This window comes from Anolis carolinensis, chromosome 1 (genome assembly GCF_035594765.1).
Source record: "Anolis carolinensis isolate JA03-04 chromosome 1, rAnoCar3.1.pri, whole genome shotgun sequence".
NCBI classification, from domain to species: Eukaryota; Metazoa; Chordata; class Lepidosauria; order Squamata; family Dactyloidae; genus Anolis; species Anolis carolinensis.
Window position 1 is genome coordinate 270255065 of NC_085841.1, and position 17037 is coordinate 270272101.

At 36.4% G+C, this 17037-nt stretch overlaps 1 protein-coding gene and 1 long non-coding RNA gene across 5 annotated transcripts in view; one reads left to right on the forward strand and one right to left on the reverse strand.

Annotated features, from left to right (window-relative positions):
* The window catches only part of ush1c (USH1 protein network component harmonin), a 72353-nt gene that overhangs the window by 40241 nt on the left and 15075 nt on the right, over window positions 1–17037 (forward strand). Inside the window, exons 15-18 of one of the 4 annotated variants that reach the window (XR_010001926.1) lie at window positions 375–454; window positions 3958–4007; window positions 5645–5797; window positions 7134–7953. Coding sequence is in view for 2 of the 4 variants with exons in the window: in XM_062967671.1 (XP_062823741.1) it covers window positions 375–454; window positions 3958–4007; window positions 5645–5726 (212 nt within the window). In the remaining 2 variants the exon portion in view is untranslated. Of the gene's footprint in view, window positions 1–374; window positions 455–3957; window positions 4008–5644; window positions 7954–17037 lie in introns of those variants that run through there. The other 3 variants (XM_062967671.1, XR_010001925.1, XM_062967670.1) reach the window with 3 other exon arrangements.
* LOC134295379 (uncharacterized) overlaps window positions 1–17037 on the reverse strand; it is an 86198-nt gene that overhangs the window by 30947 nt on the left and 38214 nt on the right. The gene's annotated exons all lie outside the window — the stretch shown is intronic.

The window sequence follows — 17037 nt, forward strand, 5'->3', positions numbered from 1 at the left end:
CTATGCAACATCCATTAATCAATGGAACCTTTTTGCATCTCATTTTCCTGCAGCCATCTGTCTTACAAATAAAAATAAAGGACCTCCCCAGAAGGTACCCTGTGAGCAGGTTTCAAAGATGCACATGGAAATACATGGGGAAAGGGAATGCATCCCCACTTTGGTTCTGTTCACAGAAACAGTTTCATTCAGAGTAGCCCACTAGCTATTGGCCATACTTGACATCAGGCATGCCTACACAACAGCATATAGCTTCAGTTCTCCAAACAAAATGGACAAAATTAATTATTTTCAGTCAGTGAATAAAAAAGGCCAAAGTATTATCATTACTTTCTTTTCCCTCTCTTTGTTTCTTTTCTTCTTTGTTTCTGTAGTAGATTTAGATGATAACTCCCTTGACCAGCCTGCAGCAGATGATGATTTGACTGGAATGAAGTCGGAAGAGAGTCAACAGGTTTGCTGTAACACCTTGGCTTCCTATCTTGACTTTGCTACTTCCTACACTGCTCTTCCTCCTGACAGTCAGCCTTAATGCTTCCCTGGGCTATACCTGTCTTCCTTTTTCCATCATTTTTTTCATTATTAAAGGAACTATCGGCATTTCCAATAACAAGGGAGGATTGCCTTGGACATTTCTTTTTTGCCACAGCAATAAAAGCTACATAATTAGTTCAGTAAAGGGCTTTCATGAGTCCTGTTTTTAATATTGGAAATCAGAAGAGTTATCAGGGATTGGCACATCTTGCTCTGAGAAACAGGCTGAGGATGCTGAAGAATTCAGTTTGTCTTCATAGTTCACTTTGCTGGCCTAATTTCTTGGAATAATGCACGAGCTGGAACATAGCTACCCTCTGGACTTTGCTCCTCTTCTTGAATATTATCTAGTAAATGTAAATATTGTAATTATAAGATGCAATATGGAAAGTAGCACAATAAGATACATTATGGAAAGTAGAACACAAAGTAGCATTATGATGCTCATCTAGAACCAGTAGAAATTTAATTTGGTTACATTAATCCCATTACATCCAGTGCAGATAAATTCTTAAAGAGGTCTGCAATATATAGAGAGAGTGTGCAGTCAACTATATATCTACTTGTACAATACATTTTGCTCTCCTTAATATACAGGGTGTCCCAAAAGTTGACATATATTAGGGAAATGGGAAATTGTAACTAAATGTACTTTTATTTACAAAATATTCATTACAAACTTTTACAAAATAGTCTCTACAGGTTGACAGCAGCATTCTTTTAAGGTATTTGAAAGTATAAACATTATAAAAACTATATAATATACATAAATTATATAATATATATATTTCCTATATATGGACATTTTTGAATCATAGTGTATTTGGTTTATGTAAAATCAAATTAAGGACAGAAATTTAGTATGTGATGAGATAATAACTGAATATGTTAATATTTGACACCAACAAGGTTACTTTGAATTCTGAATAAGTGGTTTAATGTTGCAAAATCAATTTCAGATAATGTTTTGTTTGGCTTTTGTTTTTCCAAACTAAGTACTGAGTTTATACTTGGATCAGTCTGAATTATAATGGTATTACTAGAGAAGTGTGGAGAGGCAGTGACACTATTAGAGGGGAGGACGCCAAAATGACAAATGTGCAATCTTCCAGCTGAATTTGATATCTTTGTGTGATACTGAGTCAAGTGGGTAGATTGGGATGTTCAGAGGATGGATCCACACAGAGGATGGATTCTGTCGTTTTTGTTGTTGTTGTTGTTGTTGTTGTTGTTGTTGTTTGCTTCATAAAAGGTACAGGAATACTATTGAATATTTATACCTCAGTTTGGTCAAGCATATATTTATATGTTTGTGATTCCCTGCCCCAGATTGAGGGGCAGCTCTGATCCCTTCTTTCTATATATAAATGAGGATACTTCATATATGCTTCTGAGATCTTGCATTGCAATCATCCTAGTTGGTAAAATTGTGCCAAAATTATTGTATTCATATGCCAAAAATAAGGCTCAGAATTCCTCACTTTGCTATGATAACTTTGACTTCAGTGCCTATCTATTTTATGGTATATTTTTATCTCTTAGATTTTATATGTTCACTTTCAAGGAGTTCTAAAGAGGTTTATGAGGTTGTCCCTAGCCAAAAGGTAGGATCTTGATCTCATTCAACAGACCTGGGAATTGCAATCGCACTGTGCTTTCCACTCTCATGTATTTAGAAAACTAGATGCAAGGGGAAAGGATGACAATTCACCTTGACTTGCTAGATTTCTAAATGTATTCTAACGTGGGAGGGATAGCGGGATAGATTATAATCTAGGAATGGCAAGAGGTGTCCCATCTTCCCATTTGATAATTTTTTTGTTCCAGAGACTGTTCAGGGATTTTCCCTCTTCAACAGAGAAATGCATTTTTAAACGTTCCTTTCCTGCAGTCAGTTTATTTTTACACTCCTCTGTTTGAACATCCCCAATGGAAAAACGTGTGTCCATAGTCTATGTCATTCTGCAGCCGGGGCAAAATGACTCCTTGCCAAACCTTAGATTGTAATTAGAGAAAGAGAATGCATTATAGTTGCTCTATATTTTATTTTTGAGTGTGCTCCATATTCTTTGGATGCTGTGGTGCTCGGGTATGAGTCATTATTAAGAGGGGAAGTGGGAAATGGGTCCCTCCACTGTATGGCCCTTTCAAAGGCTGTATCATGAATCAGTCAAGGATTGACTTGTACATATTACATTGTCTTATAAATCCTGGTGTAGCATCTCATAGTAACCCAGAGGTGGGATTCATATACCTTCTGGAGACCATTGGAATATGAGTCCCAGCAGCAGCCTTGGCCAACCTAGCCAAGGTTAGGGAATAGAATACTGGGAGTTGTAGTCAATGTGTCCCAATCTCATATTTTGAACCTTGTTTTCTTCACCGAATAATTTTCATTTGTTTGTGTCACTCCTTTTACCCTTGAAAGGCAATGTCTTTACAGTGTTTCATGCATATTTACATATAACTTTGTGTTTACAAGCAGATTGGAATGCTTTATTTTATACTATAAAAACCACAGGGTTTGTTTTCTTATATTTTAAATATTGTATTCATATGTAGACAGGTACAACTGTTTTATCTGCCCATTAAGCATAAATAGTTTAGACTTCATTGTAACAAGATGTACTGCATAATATGCAACATCTAAGCCCATCTATTTATTTATTTATTTATTTCGCATCAAAATCATTGCTTAAATTAGTATAAAACTGATAAAAAATAGAAGGAACATAAATGACTAAGTATCTTTTGACCAAAAACAGGCAACAGCGACCGCATTGTCTGTAGCCTCAAACAATTTTTGCTCTGTACATGAGGCAGAACATTGCGGACAAGCATACAGATGCGGAGTTGTCTGTTATGCTCCACAGTTGCGCAAGGTGGAGGATTCTTCTAGGTAGTGCCATTTTGCCAGGTTGTCTGTTGATCTGCCCACTCCACTTCTGAATCAGTTCAGGGACTTCCTGTTGCCCATTCTTGATTTGCCCCTGGAGAAAGATCCTCGTGGGTGACCATCCAATTGGGATTTCCTGGTTTAGCTGCCCAGAGGGATACTCTTGCTGTTGCTGGGGGAACATTAAGAGAAATGGTGGTTCTCATAAAGCTTTTCCTTGATTTGAGTCTACTGCAATGGATGGCTTTTGCAGTGTTCAACCTTATTTCTCTCACAGTTAGCAGCAACTTCCTGTTGCACATCGGGAGGGGGGGGGGGGAGGGAATGCCAGCTAACATGTAGAGTTTATCAACAGGTTTATCAACATCCTGTGATTATTCTGCATGTTTCGTTCAGTGCTATATTCACCTGATATAAGCCCATTAATGGATGTCTCATATCGTTGCTATTATATGTGGAACTCTGTTGTTGCATATATCTGTAAAGTATTGTTCTCAATCATGTTTCTTTCCTTTGCATATTTATAGATTTTGGATGGTTTTATCGATATGAAGGAAAATTTCCTACAATTCGCAAGGTACAAAGATTGCAGTGTGTGATGAAGTGTAGAGAAAGATTGCTGTGATAAGTGCATTTTAATCCAGTGTGTATTCCCATCGCTCTAATAAAATCCACATCCACTTATGTTGAGCTCCAATTATAAGTCACAGTGTCTTAGATCCAAAAGTAGTTTGCATTATTGCCTTCCTCGCTTCTCAAAGTTTCTGCTCCTTTTGGCACCTGCTAATACTGGCACCAGGTAAACCTCCTATCGGAATGTAAGGGCCATGTTTTGAAATAACGATTCCATAATAAAGAAGTTTTCTCACTCCTAAATGGGATGGTTTATGTCCCTTTCAGAAGGTCTGCAGAGAAGGATCTCTAGTGATCTTAGGCCCTGGATAGGCTGATAAGAACAGAGGTGCTTCTTCAATATTTAGTGCCTTATCGGACTCTAGCCAGCACAGTGGGGTTTATGAAATGGGCTTACCAAGTGACTTTGTTATCTACAGGAGCTGCATTTACCATCCTAATACCATCCCAATCAGGCTAGTTTTTTTCCCTAAACGATCTTCTACCTTGTTTTTCTCAGTCTTGGATTTTCTTTAAGCTGCTATCTTGAGCCTTTGCTTTGCTTATACCTGCAGTGGATCACAATTATGTTTACAGTTTGTTTACAACAGCTACAGTGACTCACAAGGTCTTTTGTCTGGAAAACATACAACATTGTCTTCTTAGCCTTAATCCAGTAGCCTTGAAGCAATTTAGTTTGTACATCAGGAGCAAACATTTTTCTCTTGTGTAAAAGCAGGTGCTCCTAAGGAGCCAATTTATTTGAAAACATACAATCCTCTAAAATCCATTAACATCCATCTCTTTTTTCTGGCATGTTAGTGTTTTAGCAGCTTAATAAAATTCCAAAGAATCAGCTTGGCTTTCCAGTGTGAATTGAAATAGGGATGTTTTTTTCACATTGCAGTTGCTTACTTATTTTATTTGAATGCGAATGTGAATGTGTGGAGTACTGTACTTAATTCTTATCTTACAAATGAAAATATTAGTGTGACTACATATATGAGCACCCATTGCGTATGTTCTAAACTGGCATTTCAGTTGTAGAGACCAGACATTATGGTATTGTTTTTACAAATGATGACATTTTCAATTAAATCTACATTAGACACATTTATGTTCTATGCCAGACTGTTGTGAAAAAAGTCATTGTTCTAAGAACAATCTAGTAAGGTACATACACAAATAAACAATTAGAGTAAATAAAAAATAATTTGTCCTTTTCAACATTGGAAACCCATGGTTCAGAATTTCCCCATGATTTGGACTTATCAGTGATCCCAGCCTCTAAGACAATGGGTTATAGGGACTTTTAAGATATTCCCTGACATATATTTATGTTTTTGGAGGAGGTCCAACAACTTTTCTCTGATATATCTGGCTCTCTTAATAAGGTTAATTTATTACGAAGTTGTTCCTTCTTCATGCAATTCCCCAGCAAACACATGGCTTGGTTGCATGTGGGTATCTATCGCTCTAGTTTTCTAAAGCAAGTGCTCATGTATTAATAATAATCTCAGAGGACTTTAAGGAGGCACAAGTCTCTGTAAAGTGAGTGTACACATGTGATCAAATATACAATAATCATAATAAATCATCCAGAAAGGGAAAGACAGAAAGAAATCCAAAAATGACAGCCTCAGTGAACAGAAAAAGAGCAAAATGCAACTGGAGTTTGAACTAAAGCTTCTCAAGGAAAAAGAAGAGAAGCTGGAAAGAGAAAAACAGTTGAAAATCAACCGACTTGTGCAAGAGGTATGTTCAGTGTCATCTGTAACTCAGCATGTAGTTTCTGTTCTTTTGGATACATCTAGCCTCACACCTTTTTTCCTGTGCAGGAAAGAAATTAAATATAACTGTCATGTGGGAATGTGCACATGCAAATTTATTCAACTTTCAAATTTTCCCATGACATTAGAATATAAAGAAATCTGGATTGCAAAACAGTCCTTCCAGTCTGAAAGCCCCATATTGGCAACCTCTGTTTGATTTGTAATGCAGTACTACAAACAAAATCCTATGTTAATGGCAGTTTCTGTTATGTGTACTAACACAAAGTGCATGAATGTGAAACTTCATGATGTGGGCCTTTAGATTTGTCTGACTGGCAAAATTAATATATGTGTGGATGCAGGACGTTTTGGTTGTTTTTCTGTTTTCCTTTTAACATACTTCTAGGCAAAGCTAATTGGTTAGTCAGAAAATTACTAGAACAAATGTAACCTCTAAATTGGATACTATAATGCCTTTTAAGATTCTCAAGTAACAGATTTTTAAACAAATCTAGAAGACCTTGGTTTTATTTCCAGTTCTTTAGACATTGGAGCCTTGATTTGTTTTACCCCTGTTATCCTAATTCAGGAATTTTATATTTTAGATTAAGATGATCTGAACAGTTGACAATGTAATAGTACCCCAAAACAGAAATTCCAGAGTTCTTTAATTAAGAATTGTTAACTCACTTGATTTCTGCAAAACCGTTCCAGTAACTCTTGTTAGTGAGGTTAATGGAACATTCCCCCAAAAGTTCATGTGAAAGTATTCATCAGAAGGCAGCTGGAATTACGGTTGCTTTCTGGTTCAGAAGATGTTTGCATTTGAGATTATTATTACAGAGATATATGCTAATGTTGTGCTTTCTGTTTGAGATCTAAACTTCTCGCTATTACATTTACTTAAATCAACCTTCAAATGGGAAACCTCCAAGAGTCTTGGTTATCAACAGCAGTGTTGAGGCCTTTTAGACTCAGACCATGGTTTACTAGATCGAGTCAACACACCTCTAATGTATTTTCCCTCTTTTCTATATCTTTACTGGACATCATATTCTTTTTTAACAATGGTTATGTCAAAACCAGAATAGCCTGAATTTGGTCATCTTGACTTCTAATGTGAGTTCAAACTTGGTTTGCTATTGGACCCATTCATTGGTCTTGGTATAGCAGGAAAAATCTGCTCTATGTCCATATTTCAAAGGAGTTGATCTTTTTGACAATTTTGGATTTTTTGAACATTTTTCAGCAGTGGCATCTTTCATTTTGTATGTATAACTGTAGTCTTCCATTTATTCTGCAACTGTGATATGGCTTAGGTATCTGAGACTGAACGAGAAGATTTAGAGGAATCGGAAAAGATTCAACATTGGGTGGAAAAGCTTTGCCAGACACGTTTAGAACAAATCTCCTCTGTGGAGAATGATTCTCCTGAGGTAAAATAATGCTGTGATCTACCTTCTGTGATATTTAAAATGTGTATCCATATAGGAAGTCCTTTGATAAGTTAACAGTATCCTCTTTTGTTCTCCTGCTTTTATTGTAATGGAATTCATGTAGGTAAATAATACCTAGATGTACTTTTAAGAAAATGGGGAAAATCAATGAGAGTAATTAAAACATCCTAGCTAACAGAACTTCCATGCATATTTCCCTGAATTAAGTAAATGAAAACTATATATTTCTTTAATACTTTCTTTTTAAAATATTGTGAAGTCCTAAGCAATATTGACCATAACACAAATCTTGGTTGCAAATCTAGCTATTTGTCTTCATCTTGTTTCTGCAGATTGCCATTATCTGCTTTTCATGTATATTTGGTTCTTTTAATATAAATGTCAGTTTGAGATAGTGACATTATGCAAAAGATGTTTAATGTATAATGTTTTCTAGTAGTCTGTGACACTTTGTGGTTCACTTTAGTGAGAATCTACTCAAACATTCAAAAATTCAAAAGCAGGAGCTACTTTAAAATGGGTTTCTGTTATTATACTAGACAACAGGTGTACGTCCTGCTGTTTCTCCTCCTGCTACATCTGTACAGAGGTTTGCTGGTGGGTTGCAACTTCACACCACTGACCTTGATGATATCAACTTAGATGATGTTGGCAGGCCTCCAAAGCGTCCAGCACCGCTTCCACCACCTCCATTGCCCCACATAGCACCCATATCATCTGTGGCTTATCCACTTTCTGGACCAAATGTCCCAGCTGTTCGAGGACCAGCTCCAGTGTCCTCTGCAGCTACATGGACACCATCATCATCTACTTCTTGGGGACATGTCCCACCACCTCCTCTGTCACCACCCCCTTCTCCTCCATCGTACCCTCCTCCCCCTCTGACTCTCCATCCGTTGCCCACTCATTTGGAAGAAAGGATGGGCAGCCACAGCTACCAGACTGCTTTGCCAGCAGAGTCAGTACCTGACTGGGAAGTGAAAAATTACAAAGGAAGGAGTTTTGCTCCCGTTGGTTCTCAGACCAGTGAGCAGCAGTCCTACTTATCCAGTCCAAAGGTACAATGGAATGTCTGGAATGACATATATGTTGCATGTCCTGTTGCTTGAAATTATCGAAAAATCTATATTCCATTTTGCTTGATATTTCATTTTTGCATTCTCCTGATCTCCAAATTAAAAGAGAAATTCATAGTTATAGTTTATGAAGTCTTTGCTTTCTTTTTCTGATGTGTGCACTTGCATACTATGTAAATATTTTTGTGCTGCATGAGAATAGATCATATTATTTTATTGAGCATGTGGGGTTTTTCCCTGGTTAAACTCCACATAAAAAGCAGCTATGGCTCTTGGTTTATCAAATGTGCATGGCAATTGAAAACCAGGCATTGGCTCTTTGTTTGCTTCATGTCTGTCTGTTTATGTGCCTTCAAGTTGACTTATAATGACTCTATGCATTTCATGAGGTTTTCTTAGGCAAGGAATACTCAGAGGTGACTATTCCAATTTTCTTAGTGGCATGTTTCTTACCAATAAACCTGCTCTATCATGCAGTAGCAATTTTCCTAGTAAGCAGTCTGTGTTAATCACAGTGGAAAGCATCTGGTACACTATATTCCTGGACTGCTCCTACAGGCTATCCCAAGACCATCCAGCTGCAATGTTGGTTTCATATTGCTAGGGAAAAAAAGGATTTCTCTTCTTTTGTTTTCATTTTTGTTGACAAGAATTTTAAAACTAGTTCTTTCTCAATACAAAATTATGGTATTTTTTAATTATTTTATTCTATTTTATTTTTAAGTCACTCTGGGATAACCAGCATAGCATAGTGGTTTGAGTGCTGAACTATGACTATAGAGACCAGGGTACTAATCCTCGCTCAGCCATGAAAACCCACTGGGTGACCTGAGGCAAGTCATACACCCTCAGCTCCAGAAAACCCTGTAATAGGATTGCCTTAGGGTCACCATAAATTGGAAATGATTTTAAGACACACAACAACTTGAAATGTTATTTTAAATATCAACTTAGATTATATACAGCATATAAACATTAAACATTAAAATAGCTTAAACACCTAATAGTTATTTGACCTGTGTGCATCAGATAGTTCTCCAAAATATAATTATTGACTATTTTTATTTATTTATTTACAGCATTGTATCACAATTGTAGTTTATCATAACCAGTATGGAATGTATTGTCATTTAGGTTGCACGAAATACATCTCAAGTCAGCAAAATATCATCTACATCAGGCAGCTCATTGGTATGTCACATGTATTTTAGTAAATAAAATATATATTTATATAATGTATGTTGTTATATATTATTATCTTCCATTATGAAGCTAGTAGGGGAAAATTTATAAGACAATTCATAAGGAAGGATTTATAGGCCAAAATGAGCATGGTAATCTTAATTAGAGCATATTTGATTCAGTAGGAACTTGGTAAGTCAATCCTTATGTAATTTCAACTTATTTACTGGATCTATTCTAGCTTGGAATAGCAGTCAGATTTTTGTTTAAGCAGTTGTCATTACTACATAAATAGTATAAACAAAACTTTCATTATTACTTGGTTGCACAAATACTTGTTCAAACTCTGAGCACCCCGTTCCACCCTGTATTGTCTTTATATGGATGAAGACATGGACTTCTACTATAAGGATTTTAGTGATGTACAGTAGTTAGTGACACATAGCTCAAATAGTCTCCCCAGATGTCTACCATTTTTAAAGTTTGTATGTCATTGCATGTTTAACATTTTTTAAATAATAACATGCTATTCCTCTTCACACTATCAGAATAAGGGCACTCATTTAACAATATGATCTTCTGGTCTACTAGTTTTTAAAATCACAAAAACCCTATGTAAGTCCTTTATCTACCAACCTTGCATAACATTTTAGCTCACAACTGCTCACCAATACAGTGCAATATCCATGCCATAAGAAAAGCAATGGAATGGGCAAAAGGAATCTGAGATAGTTCAAAGTATTGCTAGTCAAAGGGTTGAAGCTATTCAGGGGCAGAGACATGCTTCAGTATTAGTTCTGATAAGAAATTTAACTATGAAAGCTGTCCCTTGGTGGTTATGGTTAAGATACGTAAAGTGAGCTTGATTTTACAGAACAATTTCTAAATCAAATGTCTTTAACTCAGTTTCAAATTCAATGTGCGTTTTAAAAATACTTGCTTTAAAGCAGCACTAAAGAGTTTATTTTTAAATTTGTGTGTATTTGAGAACAGGTGGCTGGAACAGAATAGGAATTCTGCTGTTCTACAGTCTCGTTCTCTTTGCTGGCAGAACTGGTCTTGGAAGTTGTGTTAGAGTCCCTTTGGTTTCAGATGCTAAGATTTCAACATTCTTACTGGGTCCATTATGTGAGAAACATCTCAGGACTTCATCTCCTCTGTGATGACCATGGATTTGTCCCAATCGGTATCTGGCTCCACCCATACTGCAGACTATACCGTAGACCTGCTTTTGTTTGCTGAACAGGCTGATGGTGATCAGAAAATGGAGAAATGTTTCATAGTCATGAGCAAATTGTTGCCTAATGGGGTTTAGATTCACTCTTGGAGCCTTAGCAATAGTGGAACAATTAAGATAAACAGCCCCAAAAGATTGGTGGATCCAAATGGATTTGTCATTATCTTAGGGATTTTGTTCTTGTTTGGCCGTTTAGTCTGCCAGTACCCTGGTTGGACATTAAAATAAAGACATGGATATGACAGTGGACACAATCACTCTAGGCATTGCCACCCATAGAGTCAATCCAAGCAAGCCTCCTGGTTTACAAGGGAGCTGGTAATGAGGAAATGAATGGGGTGGAAACTAAAGCATTGATAACAGGCGGCAAAATAAGTCCAACCCAAGATAAATTAAGGTCCATTTCACCCCTATGTGGTTAGGTTATAGCAAAGGAATGTTACTTCTCTGTCGTCGTTTTAACTGCACCCTGTCCCCATCAGAAGGCAGAAAGGATGACAATGCATGTTGCCCCGCTTTCTGCCATCATACAGCAAAAAAGGGGAGGATAATGTGGGTAGCTTTATTGGAGCTACCTAAACTACACTTTCCTCCCTGTTTCGGCTTTTCTACACTGGGAGGAATGTGGGTGGGGCTTGCTGTGTATTGTTTGAAGGCACACAGCAGACTGTCCTTGCCATGAATAAAAGTGACAAAACAGGGCAAATATGCCCTTTGTGAGGAGGTCCTTAAATCCATTTCAGTCCAGTTTCAGGCTTGGTTATATAATTTTGAGACTGTTGTCATCAGTAAGTTGCTAGAAGGTGTATTGTTTAATATGGGAAATGTAGCATTCATAGCTGAAAAATATACTTGCTTATAACTAGCTTTGTGTTCATTGTGATAATTTTTAAGAGTCTGAATGACTGATTTTAAGGATATGAATGTCATTTAGAATATTGGCTTTGCATGAAGCATACTAAGGTGTTTTTCCCCTATAAAACTCTTAAATTGAACTCCATAGCAATTTTCTCCAAGCCCTCCTGCCCAGCGTCGCCCAACTGTACCTATAGTCTCCAAACCAGTCATGCTGCATCCTGACCATAATATCATGGCCAGACCAGCAATCAAATCAGAAGCCCTGGTAAGCCCTTGCTAGTGTTGTATGCATGCCAAAGGTATGTGTTGGATGTGATATGTCGAGCGTTCTGCTCACTGTTAGTCTCCACTTTGGCTTTTGTGTTCTCTGTCAGAATGCACACGAAACATGTCATAGGTATTTTGCAGTAATTGTTATTAAAATATTTGGAAGCTTTCAGTTCCTTCATTTTAACACACCTACGTTTTGCTATTATCCACCAGATTGTGGCAGCAACAATAAGCTGTATGCATGATCCTGGTGAATCCCTAAAGCCTAGTTACATCATATTTGGTAACTTGTGGGGTTTCCATGCCCTTTTTAGTGACTTCCTCTTTTCCATAACTCTTGGATGTAGAAGTGATTATGAAAAATATTTGAAATGCAGACCAAATTAATAATAATAATCAGAAACGTATTTATTTGCTTTCTTTGGATGAGTTGTACAGAATACAAAATTTGATTTTGATGTCATAGAATATGACACAGAATTTTGATCATTCTCCATAATGTGGAAAGAGCACATAAAAAAAGACAGGGGTCTCCATACAAAGGCCCTTTATATTATTGTGTCCTTGTTCTATTCCTTTTCTGGAGCACATTTGGAAAGATTGATTCAATCAGACCATATACTACATATACTATTGATGATAACATAACAATAGAGCCCCAAGCTTTTATATAATATGGGACATGTTGACTTTCCTGTTATGTCATATATTTACAGTCATTATGGCAGCAATATGAATTGAAAGAAGCATCTATCCAAGGTGGAATTCACCCATAATTCAGTTCATTATGTGTAGAAAACTATACATCTGGTATAAAGTCAACACAAGCATTTTTCTCGTCCTACAATAGTACAATCCTTCCCAAAAAAATTTTTTTTAACTACCTTCATTATCTCTTGGTGTTTTTTAAGTTCATGTAGATACTCTGAAAATGAATTATAGGAACTACAGTTTCCATATATTTTGGCTATAATTACTCTTTAATGAAATCTCTTATGTAATTTGGATAGACCTGGATCTCGATTTGGAATGCGTCCTTGAATGTATATTTATATGGATGTTTTAACTAATACTATCTATTTTAACCATAATTGTTTTAATATTATTATATTTTTATTATGTTTTATATTGGTTTGTTCAGCGTCTAATGATGTTAACTGTAAAGCTGTCCTAAGTCCTCTCTCAGGGGTGAGAAGGGCGGGATATAAATGCTTATAATAAATAATTTTAAAATGAGTTTTAAATCAGTCATCTGCTTTAACAATTTTGTTGAGCATAAAATCAGCAAAACCAAAATTTAACTGTTCCTTTAAGAAACAAAACCTGTTTCTAAACTGATCCTGATTTCTGTAGAGCATATATTCTGCCAAAGAGAAATAGAAGTCATTCCACTCATCAGACAGTAGTCTCTATCTTTCAGCTGAAGCCCATGGGGGTTTCTTTTTTATTCAGTTAATGATAAAGAGCATAGCAATGTAAGTGAGATTTTGTACAAATTGATAGTCATGCCAAGATTAGCACATTTAGCACTTTTTTATTTTGGTTACAGTAAGTCACATGGTCTTGCCTTTCTTATAAACAAATCAATTAGAGTATCACTTACTTATCAGCTAGATAGCTTTCACAGAATGCTGTCCTTCTGAAAAAAAATTGTGCTGCTTATTAAAGCTAACATTATGCTATGGTTTAATATACTAGATTAAAGATACCCGGGTTCAAGTCCCCTTCAGCCATAAAAATCACTTTGGTTGAGTCATAACTTCTCAAACTGAATTTTCTCAAAAGGTTACTGCATGGATCAAAACAAAGGAGGAAGATGTATTTACACTGTGGGAAAAGTAGGACAAAAACATAAAATACAAAATGTAAAAAAAAAAACAACATTATGCAAGGGCACATATCCTCCAGATCCATTATAATGCCACAGGCATCAATCTTGCCAGTTATCAGGTTCTTTAACTTTGCAGTCTTTTACTTTTTTTGACATTTTGGGAGGAATGAAGTACTCTTTTGCTCATCTAATTTGTACGAGTAAACTACCAACAGTGCCTCTAAAGCCCTGTTTGGACTAAAGCTGCCTCGCATGTTTATTTTCTATGTATTTAGGAAAAGGCAATGAAGAGAAAAATGTCAAATGCCTCACTGTTTGAGAAGACAATGAACTGGATTATATGGCAGTGTGGACTCAGATAACCCAGGCCCCTTTCACACTGCTGAATAAAATCCCACATTTTCTGCTTTGAACTGGAATATGTGCTTTGAACTGTGGACTGAGATAACCCGGTTCAGAGCAGATACTGTGGGATTTTCTGCCTTGGTATTCTGGGTAATATGGCTGTGTAGAAGGGCCCTTAGTTGTTAAGTGCTGCCCTACACTGCCATATAATCCAGTTTCTGAATTCAGATTATCTGCTTTGAACTGGATTATATGGCAGTGTAGAAACTGCCTGTGTTATCCAAATAATTTGACATACCATAAATGTGCCTGAAATTCAAAATACCTGGCATCTCACAAAGTTAGCTAAAACAGATTTCCAGTCCCATCATAGCTACATCTCTAGGAAGAGATAGAAATCTTCCTTTTTTTGCCCCAATATACAAGTCCCATATACAATGTACTACAGTTTCCCTCCTTCTGTGAAAGAAAATAAACTTTCTTGCACAGTGTTATCCCTGTTTTCAAGATATCTGAAGTGTTCTGGATAATTTTGCAGTGCAGAAAAAAACAAATGGCTCTTCTCTATGCAAAAAATAACAAAAATAGTTTATTGTTAGGAAACACATTTACTGCATAGAAAAAGTATTTTTATGAAAAAAAGCTGTATCTCCCTCCATGTAAAAAATCTGGAATGTTATGAGATGTTTAAATACGTTAAGAAAAGTGCAAAAATCTTATGGTTCTATTCTATTCTGGGTGGTCAGGAAAGCCATTTTTTTAACTGGGTAATAAATAATGGAGAATATTCCTTCCACCCTTGTATTGGACAGTTTCATGCAAATGCTCTTAATGTTTTCTATCGCACTAAGTACCATTAACCATGCAGAATTTAAGAGTCATTGGGATTAGTATTTCCATTGACTCTAATTAACTTTGGACATATAAAGGAAATATATGGGGTTGATGGTCATTTATTTTTGTGTGTTTACATAGAAACTAATGGCTTGTTTGGCAATTTGTTTCTCCTTTTCTTCCAGCCTCATGAAATGTTTAAAAGAATGGTGGTTTACAATTCATCATTTAAAACTAACAAAAAACAAGTAAAATAAAGTTTTATTTCTTCTTTGCATGGTGTTTTGCATTTCAGTTGTGTTTGCTTTGTTTTATATATATATACCAAAATTCTCTTCTTTTCCTTTTTTTCTCCATATTGAGTCGGAACAAGAATACAATAAAACATTTTTTAAATTGGTTTTCTTGTCCCTTTGTGATTGCATGTGATCCTGTTAGCAAACTGTTATCAAACTCTTATGAACACCAGACAATAATCTGATAATCTGATATTAGAAACAGATTATTCATTTATTTCATACGGTACCTGCCTATCGCAACGTTTGTTACTGTTGCTGCTATCAGCAATCATTATTGGTCCTTGGTTTTACTTAAGGTAGATTTTCTGTCTAATATTTTAGCATCTTGTCAAAGAGTGCTATATTTAAGCTGTGCTTTGAAAGATTTCCAAGGATTTCTATTGATTTAGTACCAAAATCTCACAAAGAATCATGTTCCACTTAGAAAAGCAAGAATCCTGTTTGACTCTTTGTGGATAGGGCTGGGTGAGAAGGGCCTTGTTTGAAAATTACTATGCCTAGATCTTTCTGACCTTCAAGGGCTTATTGCTGCCTCTGTTACACCCTTGTCTGTCTACAAAACCTTACGTATAACAGTGACTGAAAATACTTGGGACATACCATCCCATGCAGGGGGTACAAAAATCAGCTGCCTGCAAAATATATAGATTTAATGGGCTTATCAGGAGAGTTTTTTGTTTTGTTATTTTGTCTTCTTGTTTTGCTAAATGTAGTGACACATGTATTACTCAAATGCAAAATCCCCAAGTATAGCATTTCAGTACTCCCTTACAAATAAACATATTGTCATATTTTTGAATATCTTATTTATCCCACCCCATGCAGAAGAAAAGTCATGATATTATGCATTTCTAACATAGGGTTGTCTAAACTGGCCGTATACCCCAATTTTGGCCGGAAGTCATTACTAAACATCCAGATGTCATCTAGCCACATCAAGTCTGTAATGCGAGATAAAGCAGGTTAACCTGGTATAATAACACATTAGAAGAAGCCAGGGAATGCTCCAGGATTTTGGCAATCTCTGAAGCAGCCAAGCTCTCTGGGATTAGTATGGACAGCTGGACTGATTCTAACCAGTCCACATGGCCTGGCACTGCCATCCCCTTTTCCTTGCTCTCCATGGCATAGGAAATAGCAGACAAATCAGAGCTGTATTATTTTTGTCACTGCAGCAGCAGGCCACAGAGCTCTGGAGATCTCCCAGCCACCATCTTTTTGACATCAGCAAAGATGCCAAACACAGCCATGGAAAAGAAAGAGGCAATTTCCACTTCTCCTTTGACCATGCAGCCATCTTTGCTGCTGTCAGCAACGGCATGCAGTGACTGTCAAGAGTCCTCTGACAAACTACCAAGGCTATGTGAATGACTGACAGTACAGCAGGGCTGAACTGGTTTTGGCCCAACTGAGCCATTTAAACTCCACTCCTGCTGTTGCCATTGGTCAGGGGCAGGCCCCAGATTTGTGTGTAGAGCCTAAAGTTTACAAAGAACTAAAAGTTTATTTTACATAAGGTTTTGAAAAACCATTGCCCATATCGTATATTATTTAATGGTGTTTTTTCCAGAAATGGTTTTATTATGAGATTAATGTAGTGTAAAGAAGAATTGAATTTTTTAAAAATCAATACTTGACACTATTTTCACTGCTAAGATGTATACCCACACATGTTTCTCATAAGACTGATCATGTAAGATCTGGAATATGCAAAGATCATATTATAGTAATTCCTTTGTCAGCCCCACAAGTGCAACAATATTTCGGTGATTTACAGTTAAGTGTTGGTCCTGTTTTTTCTGAGAACATTAAATACATTTAAGCGTGTTAATTT